At 36.8% G+C, this 13923-nt stretch overlaps 2 protein-coding genes across 2 annotated transcripts in view; one reads left to right on the top strand and one right to left on the bottom strand.

Moving 5' to 3' along the window:
* LOC109104756 (centrosomal protein of 85 kDa-like) overlaps window positions 1-13923 on the top strand; it is a 48821-nt gene that overhangs the window by 16597 nt on the left and 18301 nt on the right. The window contains exon 5 of the mRNA XM_042778357.1: window positions 4819-5525. Coding sequence (XP_042634291.1) covers window positions 4819-5525 — 707 coding nt within the window. The remainder of the gene's footprint in view (window positions 1-4818; window positions 5526-13923) is intronic.
* On the bottom strand, window positions 6719-13712 carry LOC109104747 (cardiac phospholamban-like). The gene is made up of 3 exons (XM_019118027.2): window positions 13572-13712; window positions 9198-9478; window positions 6719-7929 (listed from the first exon to the last, which is right to left on the bottom strand). The coding sequence occupies exons 2-3, from the start codon at window positions 9350-9352 to the stop codon at window positions 7911-7913; spliced, it is 174 nt and encodes a 57-aa protein (XP_018973572.1). The 5' UTR covers window positions 9353-9478; window positions 13572-13712; the 3' UTR covers window positions 6719-7910.

The raw sequence follows: 13923 nt of genomic DNA, 5'->3' as shown, positions 1-13923 counted from the left end.
CGTTCTAATCTATCGTTCTATCATGTTATCTATCTATTCTATCTTAGGTTCTATCTATCGTTCTATCATTTTATCCAATGGGAATCTGTGAAGTGTTCCATCCAATCGCCTGTGTTTGTCATGTGGACTAATTTAATGATGTCACCTACTGTAGGTTGTACAGTGCCCATGTATGTTATGAACAAGTAATAATCACACTGTGCCTGCATTTAACTTGCCATTTTTGTCTCCATATTGCTGTTACCAGAAACCATCAATGATTCAAGAAGCACCCATCATGTCATTTATTTTTAATATGCCTAAACGTTTTATTAGACGTGCCTTGGCCCGGGGCCCTTACCAGAATGGCCCTTGAGTTCCGTGTTGGTCCCCAGCAACCGTCTTTTTGGCGCCAGACTAATGGTGATAGACTTGCCAGTGAAATCTAAGAGCAGCTGTTAAATTATGTGCTAATGTGGTAAGTATCAAATCAAGTCCACAAGCAGGCGGCACACGCTTGACAGCTGACGTCAGAGTGTGTTGTGATACTCTAGATATGGAGTACTCACATGTACGGTTACTCATAGCCATGTGTGCTCATAAATGAGCATAAATGACCATTATGAGCAAACAGCACCATTAACGTAGCGTATAAGTGGACCATATGATTCATGTGCTATATTTCAAGTCTTCTGAAGAGGTATGGCTGCTCTGTGTGATGTACAGAACAAATTTAACCTGCTTTTGATATTTTTTGTTGTTGTTCTTCCAGTGAGCTGTGAAACCGGATAATTGACATGAGAACCAGATCAGCCAGAATCAAATGAATCATTTATGAACAAAATCAACCGATTTGTTGAATCAAAGTTTTCATTTGAAGTGTCACTTCAAACCAATGATTCGTTAATGACCACAATTTTTAATACATCACAGTATCTCCAGGGAAAATGAAAACATTTTAGTAGAGGAATCCTGTGAAAACCGCAATGATCTTGATCTGTCATGCTGTTTTTAATTATTTTATTTATTTTTTTAGTTTTACTGCTCAAAGTTGATTTTATGCTGTTGCATAACAATTCTGAGAACGCTCACTTTTAGCAAGCACTAAATAAAAAATAAACACATGTTTACCAGCTGTGAGGGGTTGATTGACTCGCTGAGAGGGCAGCTGCGGTAACAGCACTTTCTGCTTACTCTGGGTCAGGGAGATGGTTTAGCTTGAAGACACGTTTGGACACAGATTGCAGATGTTTTCTGACAGTGTCCATGTGGACGTCATGTTAATCGATGTCACTGAGGGGGATGCTGGTGGTGGAGAGCTGTTGTGATGTGACACTTATGACATAAGGGTGTTAAAATGCTGTGTGTGTTTGTGCGTCTGTGGGATTTCACATTGGCAAGTCAAGAACCTTTGACTCTGTTAGCATAGCCACAGAAGCAAACCTTGTGCAAATGAGTCATTCTATCTATCTATCTATCTATCTATCTATCTATCTATCTATCTATCTATCTATCTATCGTTCTATCGTTCTATCGTTCTATCTATCGTTCTATCTGTCTGTCTGTCTCTCTATATAACATTCTGTGCTGGCGTCCCATCTATCTATCATTCCATTCATCCTTTAGCCTATCTATCTATATTTCTGCAAAAGTATTTTTTCCATCTGTCCATCAATTTTTTTATTATACCACTTTTTCTTCCTCTTCTATTCCTCAGAGAAATCTGTCAGGTAAGAAAACATGCAGAACATGCAGGTGGTATTGCAAGAAACACACATTTTAGATTTTTGAGAGAAATCGGTCACAAGTAAGTCAGGTAAGAAAACGTGTAGAAAACATGTTTTTAATGATTTATAAATAGCTTGATCTCAGTAGGAGGAAGAGCTTTGATTTTGGTGACCCACATTTCAGAATCTCACAGGTACACACACACACACACACGGCACTGCATTTATCACAGCGCATCTGACAGAAACATGGCAAGAAACCCAAATCACATCAAAGTGCACAGACCATGTTCATTGACCTAAACACATCAATTCAGCCCTAGGGAGATGTCGACCAATCATAGATCAGCCCACACTGATTCTCCCTCACCGCTGCTATCATGAGCTTCAAAACCAAATCAATTTCACTTAAAATCTTTTGAATCTGCCCCTGATCTGTACTATGCTAATCGATTAGTGTAGACTGATCTCAAACCTGATTATCACATTTATTCAGCCCTGATAAATAGCAGACACTCATCGGTGGGTTGCCACCCCCCCCCCTTTGGGAATTCTGGGAATGGAGCACCTGTAGCCCAAGGCTTCAGCAGTCCTGGTTTGCTCTGCATGCCTCTCTCTCCTCCACCCCAATGTGAATTAGAACCAGATGAGGTTATTTTGGGCGGTTTAATCCAGCCTTTCTGGTATGTCCCGTCCGTCCCGTTTTACGACACAACACTCCAAATATAAGGTTTAGAGACCACTTGACTATATAAGGATAGAGAGCGAACATGTTGTATGGTAAAATTCTTTTGTCATGATGAAAACTGCAGGTTTTCAGTATGAAATCATAGTGTGTGCATAAAATAGTTCATTATGTCAGGTTCATGCTGTATGTCTTCCATTTCAAAGAGCTGTATGTGTGTCTTCCACATAACCCCTCAAGGCGTGAAGGTGAACAAACGTTTTGCACCTCCTCATTTGCTCCTTCAGAAATCAGCAGACAACTGCATTTGTTGATTTGCATTTGGTGCTATATAAACTTGAAACATTTCTTAGCTGTGCTCTTGCAGTTTGTCATGGTTTCATATTGGAGTAAATATACACTGCACAAGTTTTTTCACTTCTTGATTTTTGTTTCACTTTACCTTTCCTAAGAGATGGTGAAGAAATTCTGAAACCATGCCATAAAATTAACCAGTTTCATGGTCTTCACTTGTTCATTAACAGTGCATTTTGAAGGCTCAACAAAGACCATGATTTAGAAGGCCTTGAAATCCCCATTTACACCTGATTGTGCCAACAAAGAGCCACATTATGCATACCTGTGTAAAGATGAGCGCCAGTTTACTTAAGCATAAGAAGTTGGTCAAGAAAGTTGATTATGTCTTAAAATTGATTTATTCCCTTCACATCCATTTTTATGTTACATTTTACTTTTACATTACAACATTCCATGTCATATTTATGAAGTTCTTTATTTAATTTAGTCATTTAAATCCCTCCAAAGACTATTGTTGGATCCATAAAATAATAAATATAACATTAATAAAATGATTATTTTAAAATATTTATAATTTTTTCTGCTTCAGCCATATTGGTGCATGCCTTATAAATACAACTCAAATAATATGCGCAAACAACAATATATAAATTGCTCTGAATCCTATTTTCGTAGGTTTGAAGTCTGATGTTTTTATATAAGAATCGTGTATTTGATGAGTGTTTTTCTCCTGCAGTGACTCACAGTCAGATGAGTTCAGTCACTGTTTATCATGACGTGTTTTCTCACAGTGTTTGTGGTCTGTTTTTAAAGCATGAAAGAGAGGCTATGTGATTGAGAGAATCCTTAGTGCATGATGGGATATTAGAGGACTCTGGGCAGGGTCAGTGCCTCCATCAAGTCATATCAGTCATTGCAGTCTCTCAGGAAGAATAAGAGTGGAATGTGAAATGCTCCGTTTGTGTTCCAGCATGTCTCATTCCCTGAGATCATCGTCAGAGTCTTGTCACTCCAAACTTTTCTGTGGAATACCTTTTGGACAAGGGTTTGGAAAAGCAGTTGGGGGACATATATATAGGTTACCCATTTATTTATTATATTATATATATTAAATTTAAAATAAAAATTAAAATATTTCATATAACCCACATATATATAAAATATCACTTTTTATATTTTATTATAGCACTTTTTTCTGACTTTTTATTTTTTTCAATTGTATTTTTTATTCGAATCCTCATCAGAGTAATATCCATCATTTTATTTTAATTTATCACAGTTAATTTATCACATTCCAATCATAATTAACATTTATTTTACTTTCACTTATTTCGGTCTACTTGATAATAATATCCAGTTATTTTAACATGATTTTTTTTTTTCAACATTTACCAACAAAAATAATAATAACATCCAATCATAACAAACATATTTTATTTTAGGCCTTTTTTCTATTTTATTTCAGCTTTATAAGAATAATATCCAATCATTTTTAACATTTATTTTTTAGTTATTTATTCATTCTTCATTCATTCATTCATTTTTCACTCTTTCCATCCTTGTATAATAATATCCATTTAATTAACAATTATTACGGTTAATATTTGATCATTTTTAACACTTGTTTATATCAGTTATTTGATCATTTTTAACACTTGTTTATATCATTAATTATTTATTTAATTAATTAATTTATCACTCAACCACTTAACCAACTTACTCATTTCAGCCCACATAAGAATAATAACCAAACATTTTTAGACTTATTTGAAACATTTATTTATTTATTTATGTTGTTGTTGTTGTTCAGGGAAATGTGTAGTTAATGTCTAGTGGATGTTTTGTAAAGCTTGTTTGAGATCGTAACAGAAAGGGATCCAAAAAGTGGATTTTCTGCTGAATGGTCAATAAATAAAGTCCACACTCAGTTGAGGGTGAACTTTTTCATCCATAACAAGCCAGCTACCTGTTTTCATACTGACAGCAAAGCAGTGACACCCAGAATGTGTTTACATTCAAATTAATGTTCTGTTTTCTAGTAACACCTGATGCTAGCAGTAGCAGGAGAATTAATATTGTTAATTAAGCCTAAAATGTCTAAATGTAGTGTCCCTTTCTGTCTGTCTCCAGACCACTCCAGCTCCAGCGGCACATTGTCCTTCCAGCCTCTGCGCTCACAAGGTCCCATCCCCACAGCCCACGTCATGCCATCTCCGTCCAGCTCCAAACTCGGTGTGCCCTCTGCCCCCACCAGCCCCTGGAGCAGCTGCCAGCTCCCTTCTCCCCTCGACAGCCCCCTGGACATGAAAGACCCTCGGCCGGTGCGCCGCTGGTCCTCCCTCACCCGTCTTACCGGCCAGGAAAAGTCCGCCCCTTCCGGGAGACCGTCGTACCGAATGGATCCGCATGGATCCCTGGATCGAGGTGTGCTCTACGGCTACCGACAGGACCCTCTTTATTCAGACGGCTTTCTCTCTGAGAGCCTGCACAAACTTTCCACCAACTCTGACTTTACTAAGTACGACCTGGGCAGCAGTAACACCCTGGGTAAAACAGACTCGTCTTGCTCCTCTCCGCTCAAACCCAGCACATTAGACCTCTCCTATAGTGCCTTACCAGAGAGCAAGACGCCCACGATGGGCCTGGCAGTCCCCGGGCAGAGAGGTCCCACACTCAGGCACCAGGCCGTGGGAGGGTCACCCATCCAGCCGGCCGTAAGGACTCAGATGTGGCTAAGCGAGCAGATGGAGTACCGGCCGGGGCCAGAGGGATGTGGCTCGTGGCAGCAGGAACAGCAGCAGCGAGAGCGACTACGACAGGAAGGAGAACTCCCACAGGTCAGTTTGCAATTGCTTTGACAGGAAAGATGGAAAAATGGAGAACTGTTTTTACCGTACAAATGAAGAAATGTCTTATAAAAGTAGGTTCACTACACCCTCTGCTGGAGAGACAAGGTAAGGGGGACTTATCCTTCTGTTTACAGCAGAAGCCACAGAAAAAATGTGTCACGGCTTGCCTACGCAAATTTGCTTCATTTATCAGACTCATGTCTTTTTTGAATTTGTGTTTAAGAGATGTTCCAGATTTCATCCACACCAGTGTTATTTTAGTAATAATTATATACTATTATAGTATTTATTAATAATTTGTTAATTATAGGTTTTCAGTTTTTATTTTAATTTTAGTTTAGGTTTTATTATTTTTGCTTACTTTTGTCATTTTGATTTTTTTTTCCATCATATATTTTTAAATATTTGATTTAGCTTTTATTTTAGTATATTCAAACTTATTTTATTATTTAAACCAAGGCAACATTTCTAAATAATTTTTTTTTTTTTTTTTTTTTTTTTTTTTTTAGTTTTTCATCTAATATATATATTTTATTTTATTTTATTTCAGCTGTATTTCACTACAGCTCATCCCTTAGTTTGTAAAAATAAACACTTACACTTACAATGGATGGCAACTGGGCAACCAGTGCACCAGAATAAACATACAAATCCACACATTATCTGTCAATATAAGGCTAGTGTGATAAAATCACTAATTAATCTTGTTCAGGCTAAACAAAAACAACAAAATATTCTGTCCGTTTGGCTAGTAGTTCAAACTTCTAACATTTCCAGACCTCCTAACATTTTCATTAAAAAAAAATAATAATAATAATAATTTTAAAATAATGAATTTAAATTTATCTTTAAATTATTAATTTAATATTTAAAAGGTAGTTTGAAAGGTAAGATAGATTCTTGACATCAGCCGAAAAGGAAAGTGATTTTAGAGACAGAACAAGGTTATGATTGAAAGAATGTGCACCAGTGAATCATGCATTAAGAAAGTTGATTAGGTCCCTTCTGATTTCATGTTGACTGTGGTCTTCTTTGACGACTGTCTGTTTTTAGTAGTAAAGACCCAGTGTTTGTTCTAAATGGACTCTGCAGGACTTGAATATTTGCTGATATCTTTGATATTCTTTGCCTGAGTCTCGAAATGTCTTATTCAGCTCACAAAAACACACAAAAGCATATTGTTATCAGTGCAAGTGTTTTATTTGCAGTGCTTGCTTTATTTGTCCAAAATGCCTGCACTGCACAGTAATTCCTTCCAATTTATTAGTATTAGTTCATAAATCTATTCACACAGATATTAACAACAACACAGTGATTGTATAAATAATGTATAAAGATTACATTTTTGGATTATATTATAGGCAGACCAGTGCGTATTCGTATTAAAACGATAACTGTGTCCTTCAGTTTATGAAACACATCTTATAAGGAATGCATATCTACAGCTTTTATTGCCGGAAAAAATGCATGTTGTATTTGTAAGTATACCGTCAGTGGTGTTGTGTGATTTGAAAGCTCACCTATATTTTCCACTGTACTTCATTTAACAATGTTCTTAAATCCAAACCTGTTGTTCACAAAAAAAAAAGAATCTCATTTTGAGGTAAATCCTATTGTTATGGGATTGTGTTGTTATTTTTGAATGCAGTAAGAGGCAGCAACCACTAGAGGGAAGCAAAACATGCATCTACTTCCTATCACTTTTAAAGCTTCACTTTATTTTGAACTAAAATTTAGCAGCATTTTTTAATTTTATAGAATGTTTTACATATTTGAGATTAATGTGGTGGAAATCAGTTTTTAGTATTTACCTTACTCCTCCATTGAGCTCGAGCAAAGCGTGTATTGTAGGTTAACAGTGTTGTAACTGATCATTTTTAACACTACTAAATGCATAAATGTAATATAATAAAAGTCTCTGTGACAGTGGAAAGCACATAGTGAAATAGGGAACTACATCAGAAACTAGCCAATCAGAAACGTTCTCTGCCTGTCAATCATTTTGCACAGGCCTGTCTGGTGTGGAAGTCAGTCTAATGTCATGTAAGGCATCTTTAAAATGGTTTTGGAGGTAGATAGAGTAGGAGTCTCTGAAACATACGTCTCTCTCATACCCTTTTTTTTTTTTTTTTTTTTTCTGGCCATTTTTGCATCACATGAGCTTGACCAGAATGAGCATGAGCAGTAGAGCCACTACTATAAGCAGGAAGTTGAGCAGCAGGTTTAGTCCTCGGTTATTGATCAGATCCATATTGATGGGCTGGAGATTTGCAGGGTTGTTCGGGTTCAGCTGTGGTGTCGTGTAGCCCAAGTGGAGGTGGTTCTTGTTTCCCAGTGAAAAGGAGGATGAGCAGGTTACATCACGCTGGTCTCTTACATCCCGTGGAAGGAGCTAAACATGATTGACAGACTGCATGAGCTTTGCTGATAAGACAGAGTCATTTAAAACAACAACAATAACTGGTTTTCTTGGGTGTTAGGTCTCATTAACTAGTAAACCAGCTTAATACTGGTTTCGATTGATTAACTGAATTAGTACAGTGGGAGTATCAGTCAAAGCAGAAACTGCACACTTTTTATTGCACGCAGGTGATCGTGTAATGTTTTTATTGAGCAAGAGTTTTTCGGTTTGGCACAGTGTGGAACAGAAGACGTGGCTCAGTCAAAATCCCTCAGGCGACATGCAGTGACATGCAGTGATGGGGTGGTGACAGACACACGGAGAGACACTTGCATGCAGCATAAGTTCACAGTGAAGGCTGGTCAGTTCTTCAGATTCCCAGAAAATGGAGCTCCAATCCTGTTTAACTAAATCCTAATAAATTGTGCTGTACACTAATGTCCGAAAGTTTGGGGTCTGGTAGATTTAAAGTCTCTAATGCTCACATAGGTTGCATTTATTTGATCAAACATACAGTAAAAGGTAATATTATGATATATTATTACAATTTAAAATAACTGTTTTCTGTTTTAATGTATTTAGATTTTTTTTTATTTCTATGATGACAAAGCTGAGTTGGTGCTCATTAAATATTTTCATCATCAGTTGCTGCTTAATATTTTTTGTGGAAACAGTGATACTTGAAATACATTTTTGTGTAACATTATAAATGTCTCTACAGTCACTTTTCATACATTTATTGCATATATGCTGAACAAAAGTTTTCATTTCTTAAAAGAAATGAAAATAGAAACCAAACTTACTGACCTCAAACTTTTTAACAGTAACATATCTATTTTTGTCAGTATTTTTTATGTTAAATTAAATATATGTTTAATTATACTCCGTATTTAAATTTACTATTAATTTTGCCTCACAATCTCACAATGGCACAGTGCATTAAGAAATTTGGCTTTTCTGCTTAGGATACATGCATTTAGCCCAAATTAAATTAAATGATGCATTTAAATTGTGAGAGACATTATCAAATATATATTTGCATTTTAATAATCTGACTCTATAGTTATTGATATCGGCAACTTCCATTAAAACTCATATTGTTTAACCACGTTCTTGTGTTGCTCTGGATGTGCTGTTTACAAACAAGTTGTTTACACAGAAATCATGCCGTGTACAACCCAATTACTCAAAAGCCTCTATAAAATAATAAATAGCCCCGCCCATCCCACCCCTCAATGCAATTGGCCCCTCCCTCTCACATTAGCAAGACAATGATGTAGATGAGCAGCAGGCAGATGAGGATGAGGCAGAAGTTGACGAAGAGCTCCTGCGTGTTTTGCTTGGCCTGCTGGGGAACCTCCATGAGGGACGCCCGCCGAATGGCCGCCCGCGTGATGTGCTGCACCTTCTCCATGCCGAGGGGTGGTGGGCAGAGAGAGGAGAGAGAAAGGAAGGACAGAAGAACTGTGAAGTGGGGAGGAAGGAGTGCTAGTTGTTGTGGTGATGAAGGAGGTGATCCGGTTGCCAGTGGATACGGAGGCTGAGGGAAAGGAGCAGGAGATGAAAGAGTGAATGTGCAGATTCACACGTGACATGCAGGTTTGGTAGATGTTTCAGAAGATGCTGACACTATATAGTGTCCTTAAAGCAATAGTTCATCCCAAAATGAAAGATCTATCATCATTTACTCACCTTCATGTCGTTCCAAACATGTATGACTGACTTTGAGGACATTAGGATTTTTTTAATGAAAGAAGCCTCTTATGCTCAACAAGCTTGAATTAGGTAAATATTAAAAATACAGTAAAAGCAGTAATATTGTGAAATATTATTGCAATTAAAATGTTCATTTTATACAATTTTCTATTCGATTTTAAATTAACAGTTGTGCTGCTTAATATTTTTGCAGAAACTAATTTTTTCAGGATCCTTTGATGAATAGAAAGCATTTATTTGAAATAGAAATATTTTATAACATTATAAATGCCTTTTACAGTCCCTTGATTCGATTGATTTTCAATGCAACACATTTTTGCTGTTTAAAGCGATACATTTCTTTCAAAAATGAAAAAAAAATCTTACTGACCCCAAGTAGTTTTGAACAATAGTGTGCACTGTGTGACTTTTCCATTGATCATCAGCTGTGTTTTAAAAGGCCAGTGGTCAAAGTTGAAATAGTTTGAATGGTGCTCACTGTGGCTGACACTTTATAGCATTCAGTGCATTTGCTAACTGTGATGCAAGTCAAATGAAATGGCTTTTAGTCTCAAACAGAGCATTTTTATGCCTTGAATAGTTTCAGTTTCTGATGTGTCACCTAAGGCAGATGCTTCACAGGTTCCTTAAAATTAAAACCACAGGGGTCTCGATTCCTCTGGATTCTTCTTTCAGAGTGGATTTTGCAGTCTTACTCTTGCTTTTACACCCAAAGATGCACTTGTACAAAGCCTTGGTCTATCATACTTCAAGCACAACGTCATTAACCTATTATTATTATTGAATGCTTGCAGGATGAGACTTCAGCAGCACCTATTGTGTCTTTATGTAACCGTCTTTGCGGTGTAGGAGTGAGCTTATTTCTTTTCATTATCCCGTCTTGGCTCTGAGTAAATAAAAAGAGGTGGCTTCAGAAAGATGTTTTATATTGGTGATTTTGCTTGTGTACAAAACAGCCTAAATCAGGATATAGCAATTCGTCTCCGAAAGGATTAGATGAAGCCCTGTTTTCGACTGAAAGATAAAGTGGCCTTGATGATAAATCTTTGCGTATTAGTGTGAGGCTCTCGTCTTAGACGAGCTTATCTCGCTCTTTCAGACTGCTGCTCATTCCAGTCTCCTCAAATCTGTAGGGAGTTCTGTCTTACGGATGCATGTAACGTCCCGGACACGGAAGCACCTGTGGCCTGTGTTCTCATTGGCTGCTGTGTTGCGTTATCTGCTTCGCCCGCAGTAAGGTTATTCTTAGGAATGACCTTTGGTGGTCACAATATTCCATTCAAACCGTGGCCAGGAGCTTCTTTAAGACTGGTCATCTAGTTGTTCAAACAACCCACCAACAAGATGCTATTTAAAATATGTCATTTTGCACATGCCTACTAGTGTTGGCCATTTGTGTAGAGTGATTGAAGAAAAGCACTTGAAAAGTGTTAGGAAAATGGTTTGTTTAAAATGTTAATAATTGGACGGTTTGCATTGTGTATTTTCCTCGCTATAAGTTTTAAGAGTTTCATCTCAACTTGAAAAGTTTTCAATGTTTTTTTTTTATTTCAGCTGAATGATTGACACTAAGCTACAGAAAGGTACAACCTACACTTCCACACTGCTTGCTTTCATAGTGTTACTTATGTCCAGCTGACCGGTGTCACTGAAGAAAGACGTTAAGTGTGCGAGTGACTGATAGTGAAGCCTGAAGTGGAGCAGTCCATATGTCAGGCTGAACGTGACATAGTGGAGATAAAGGCGCTGCTGGTGACGATGGGCTTTGGAGAGATGTTTGTCAACACCACAGGGCTGCAGCATTCCAGCACCCTAGTTAGCTAGCCAGGAGTCATGTCCCCCTTCACCACTGGGAATGATAAGATCATTAACAGTCTCCTTAGGAGGGTATCGAGCAGGTCATGTTTAAGAGACCCTTCCTCATATGGCTATTCTGAGCAGATTTGCATCAACTCTCTCCAGCCATTCTTTGGTGAAATACAGCAACACATCTTCACTGAAATGCACAGAGAGAGCCAAGAGAGTTGCAACAAGCGGAGCAAAAATAAGATGGAATCGCACCAAAGAAGGAAATCATCTGAAAGGCTGGCTGGGAGATTTCCCAAGCCTGTGTATGTTTATGTGCATATTTTCTTACCCTCTGCTGTACAAATAAGTCGACGTGAGGCTGAGCAAGTGCACTCAGTTGGCCTCAACGCTGAACTTTCCATGATGACATTGTAGAGCAATGCAGTGGGGTTTTTTGTGGCTTGGTGAGGGCATGACTCTTAACAGGTAGGAGAGTGCCTGTTGAACTGGCTTTAGGACAGACATTATTGGCCATGCACACTACGGCTGTGCTGATACAGTAACATATTGATATTTAATATTTCTTTTTGTCCCTTTATTGCTTTGAAGCTTCAGATCTTTCAGATATAGAAATTATATAATTTCTTACAGTTCAGTGAAGAATCAGTGAAAAAGTGGAAACTCTGAAACTAGTGTTTTAGAGATGCAATACTGGACAAAAGTGAAGCAAATCATCAATTCATGCTCCAGATTCATTCTCTCATTAAGAGAATTTTCCATTTACTGCAGTTTCATTCGCAGCAGTTTTGAAATTTTGATGCATATTTTGAATGGTCACTTATACTGGAAAAAAAATCCACCTCTTTCAACTTAAAAACTTCAGTTGCTGCCTTAAATTATCAAAGTTGATATAATCAACTTGGTTGTGCAAGTCATTTTAACTTATAGTGCGTTAAACAGACTTAAAAAAAAAAACATGCTGAATTTCATATAACGTAAAAAAAAAGTTAAAACCTATTTTTATGAATTTTTATTTTTTATATATATTTTATGTAATAATAGATAGCAGTATTTTATTTATATATATATATATATATATATATATATATAAAAATTAAGAATCTTGTGTGACAAAATATACTTTTTACATATTTAATATAAATTATATACAACTATAAAATAAATTATATAAAATGTATTTATAATGTTTGGTGATTTTATATATATACATTTTTCTCATGCTTTATATGAAATTATACAATAAATTATTAGTTATCAAATTAATAATAAAATTAAATAATACATTAATGCTACATTTATTAATAAATTAATAATAAATTATGCTGTCATATATTATTATGAAATGTTGGTACAAATACATATAGTGTATTTAGTTTTTGTGTAAGCATCTTAATTTCTTTTGTACATCTTTATTGCTTTGATCTTTGCCTCAGTCCAATGCAAAAGCCAACACAATTGGATGTGTGCAGCCTGTGGTGTGGTTCTTCTGTACGCATCTAACCTTTCCTCCTCTGCAGGGCCGCAGTGAATGCAGCGAGCTCATTTGTGCTGAAATGAAGGGCTGTCAGAGTGCAAATGTGCAGTGTTGTGTATAGGTCGAAGTCAGTCTAGGTCACGTCTCCCCGATTTGTGCTGGGAGAAGAATGTGTCTGGCTCGCTGTTTATCGTGAGCACACAGAGCAGCACTTACAAAGACCAGCAGACAGACCCAAACATCAAAACTCTGATTAATCTCTGACTCGTCGTCCACTGCTGTGTAAAGTTATGAAAGTAAAATACAAAAGGTAACTGTTGAATAACCCTCTGATTATTTATAACCAAAAAATATATCGTCTGCATTCTCGCCTGTGAAAATGCATATGCATGCCTCTGTTCAATCTCAATGAGATCTTAAATTTTAAATAGCCTCATCAACTAATTGATCTTAAGAAAACCCTGTGAATTTAAGCTGGTTTCGGATTCACAGATGCATTTTAAAAAAAAACTTGACGTCCTAAAAATGTCACGAGTTGCTCATCAAGCAGCACTAGACACAATAGTCAAATGTGATAAATGTGACAACCATTGTGGGCCATCCTGAAACTGATATACAAGAAAATTTTACCTACCTTAACTGTAGATGTAGAGTATTGGGGTTCAATCCTGTTGCTCTGGTTTTAGATGAAAGAAGGGTCTGTGGCAGCAATGTGGCGTTCGGAAGTTTATGGCAGAAAAAGTGGAGGGGTGGAGTATAGGAGGAGAGAGAAAAGAAAAGAGATGCGTAGGAGGGGTCTGAGCTCTCGCTTTCTTTCTCTCGTTTTTTTTTTTTTTTTTTTTTTACAAAAATTTATAAAATGGATCGTATTTATTATAGTATATCCTGCATTTGGATGCAAATTTTACTGTCAGTTTTAATTGACAGATTAATAATATTATATATGTATTTATTTATTTATTTTGTGGGTCAAATATTAAATAGGA

Source organism: Cyprinus carpio, chromosome A20 (assembly GCF_018340385.1).
Source record: "Cyprinus carpio isolate SPL01 chromosome A20, ASM1834038v1, whole genome shotgun sequence".
NCBI classification, from domain to species: Eukaryota; Metazoa; Chordata; class Actinopteri; order Cypriniformes; family Cyprinidae; genus Cyprinus; species Cyprinus carpio.
This window is presented reverse-complemented; position numbering and strand designations above follow the sequence as displayed.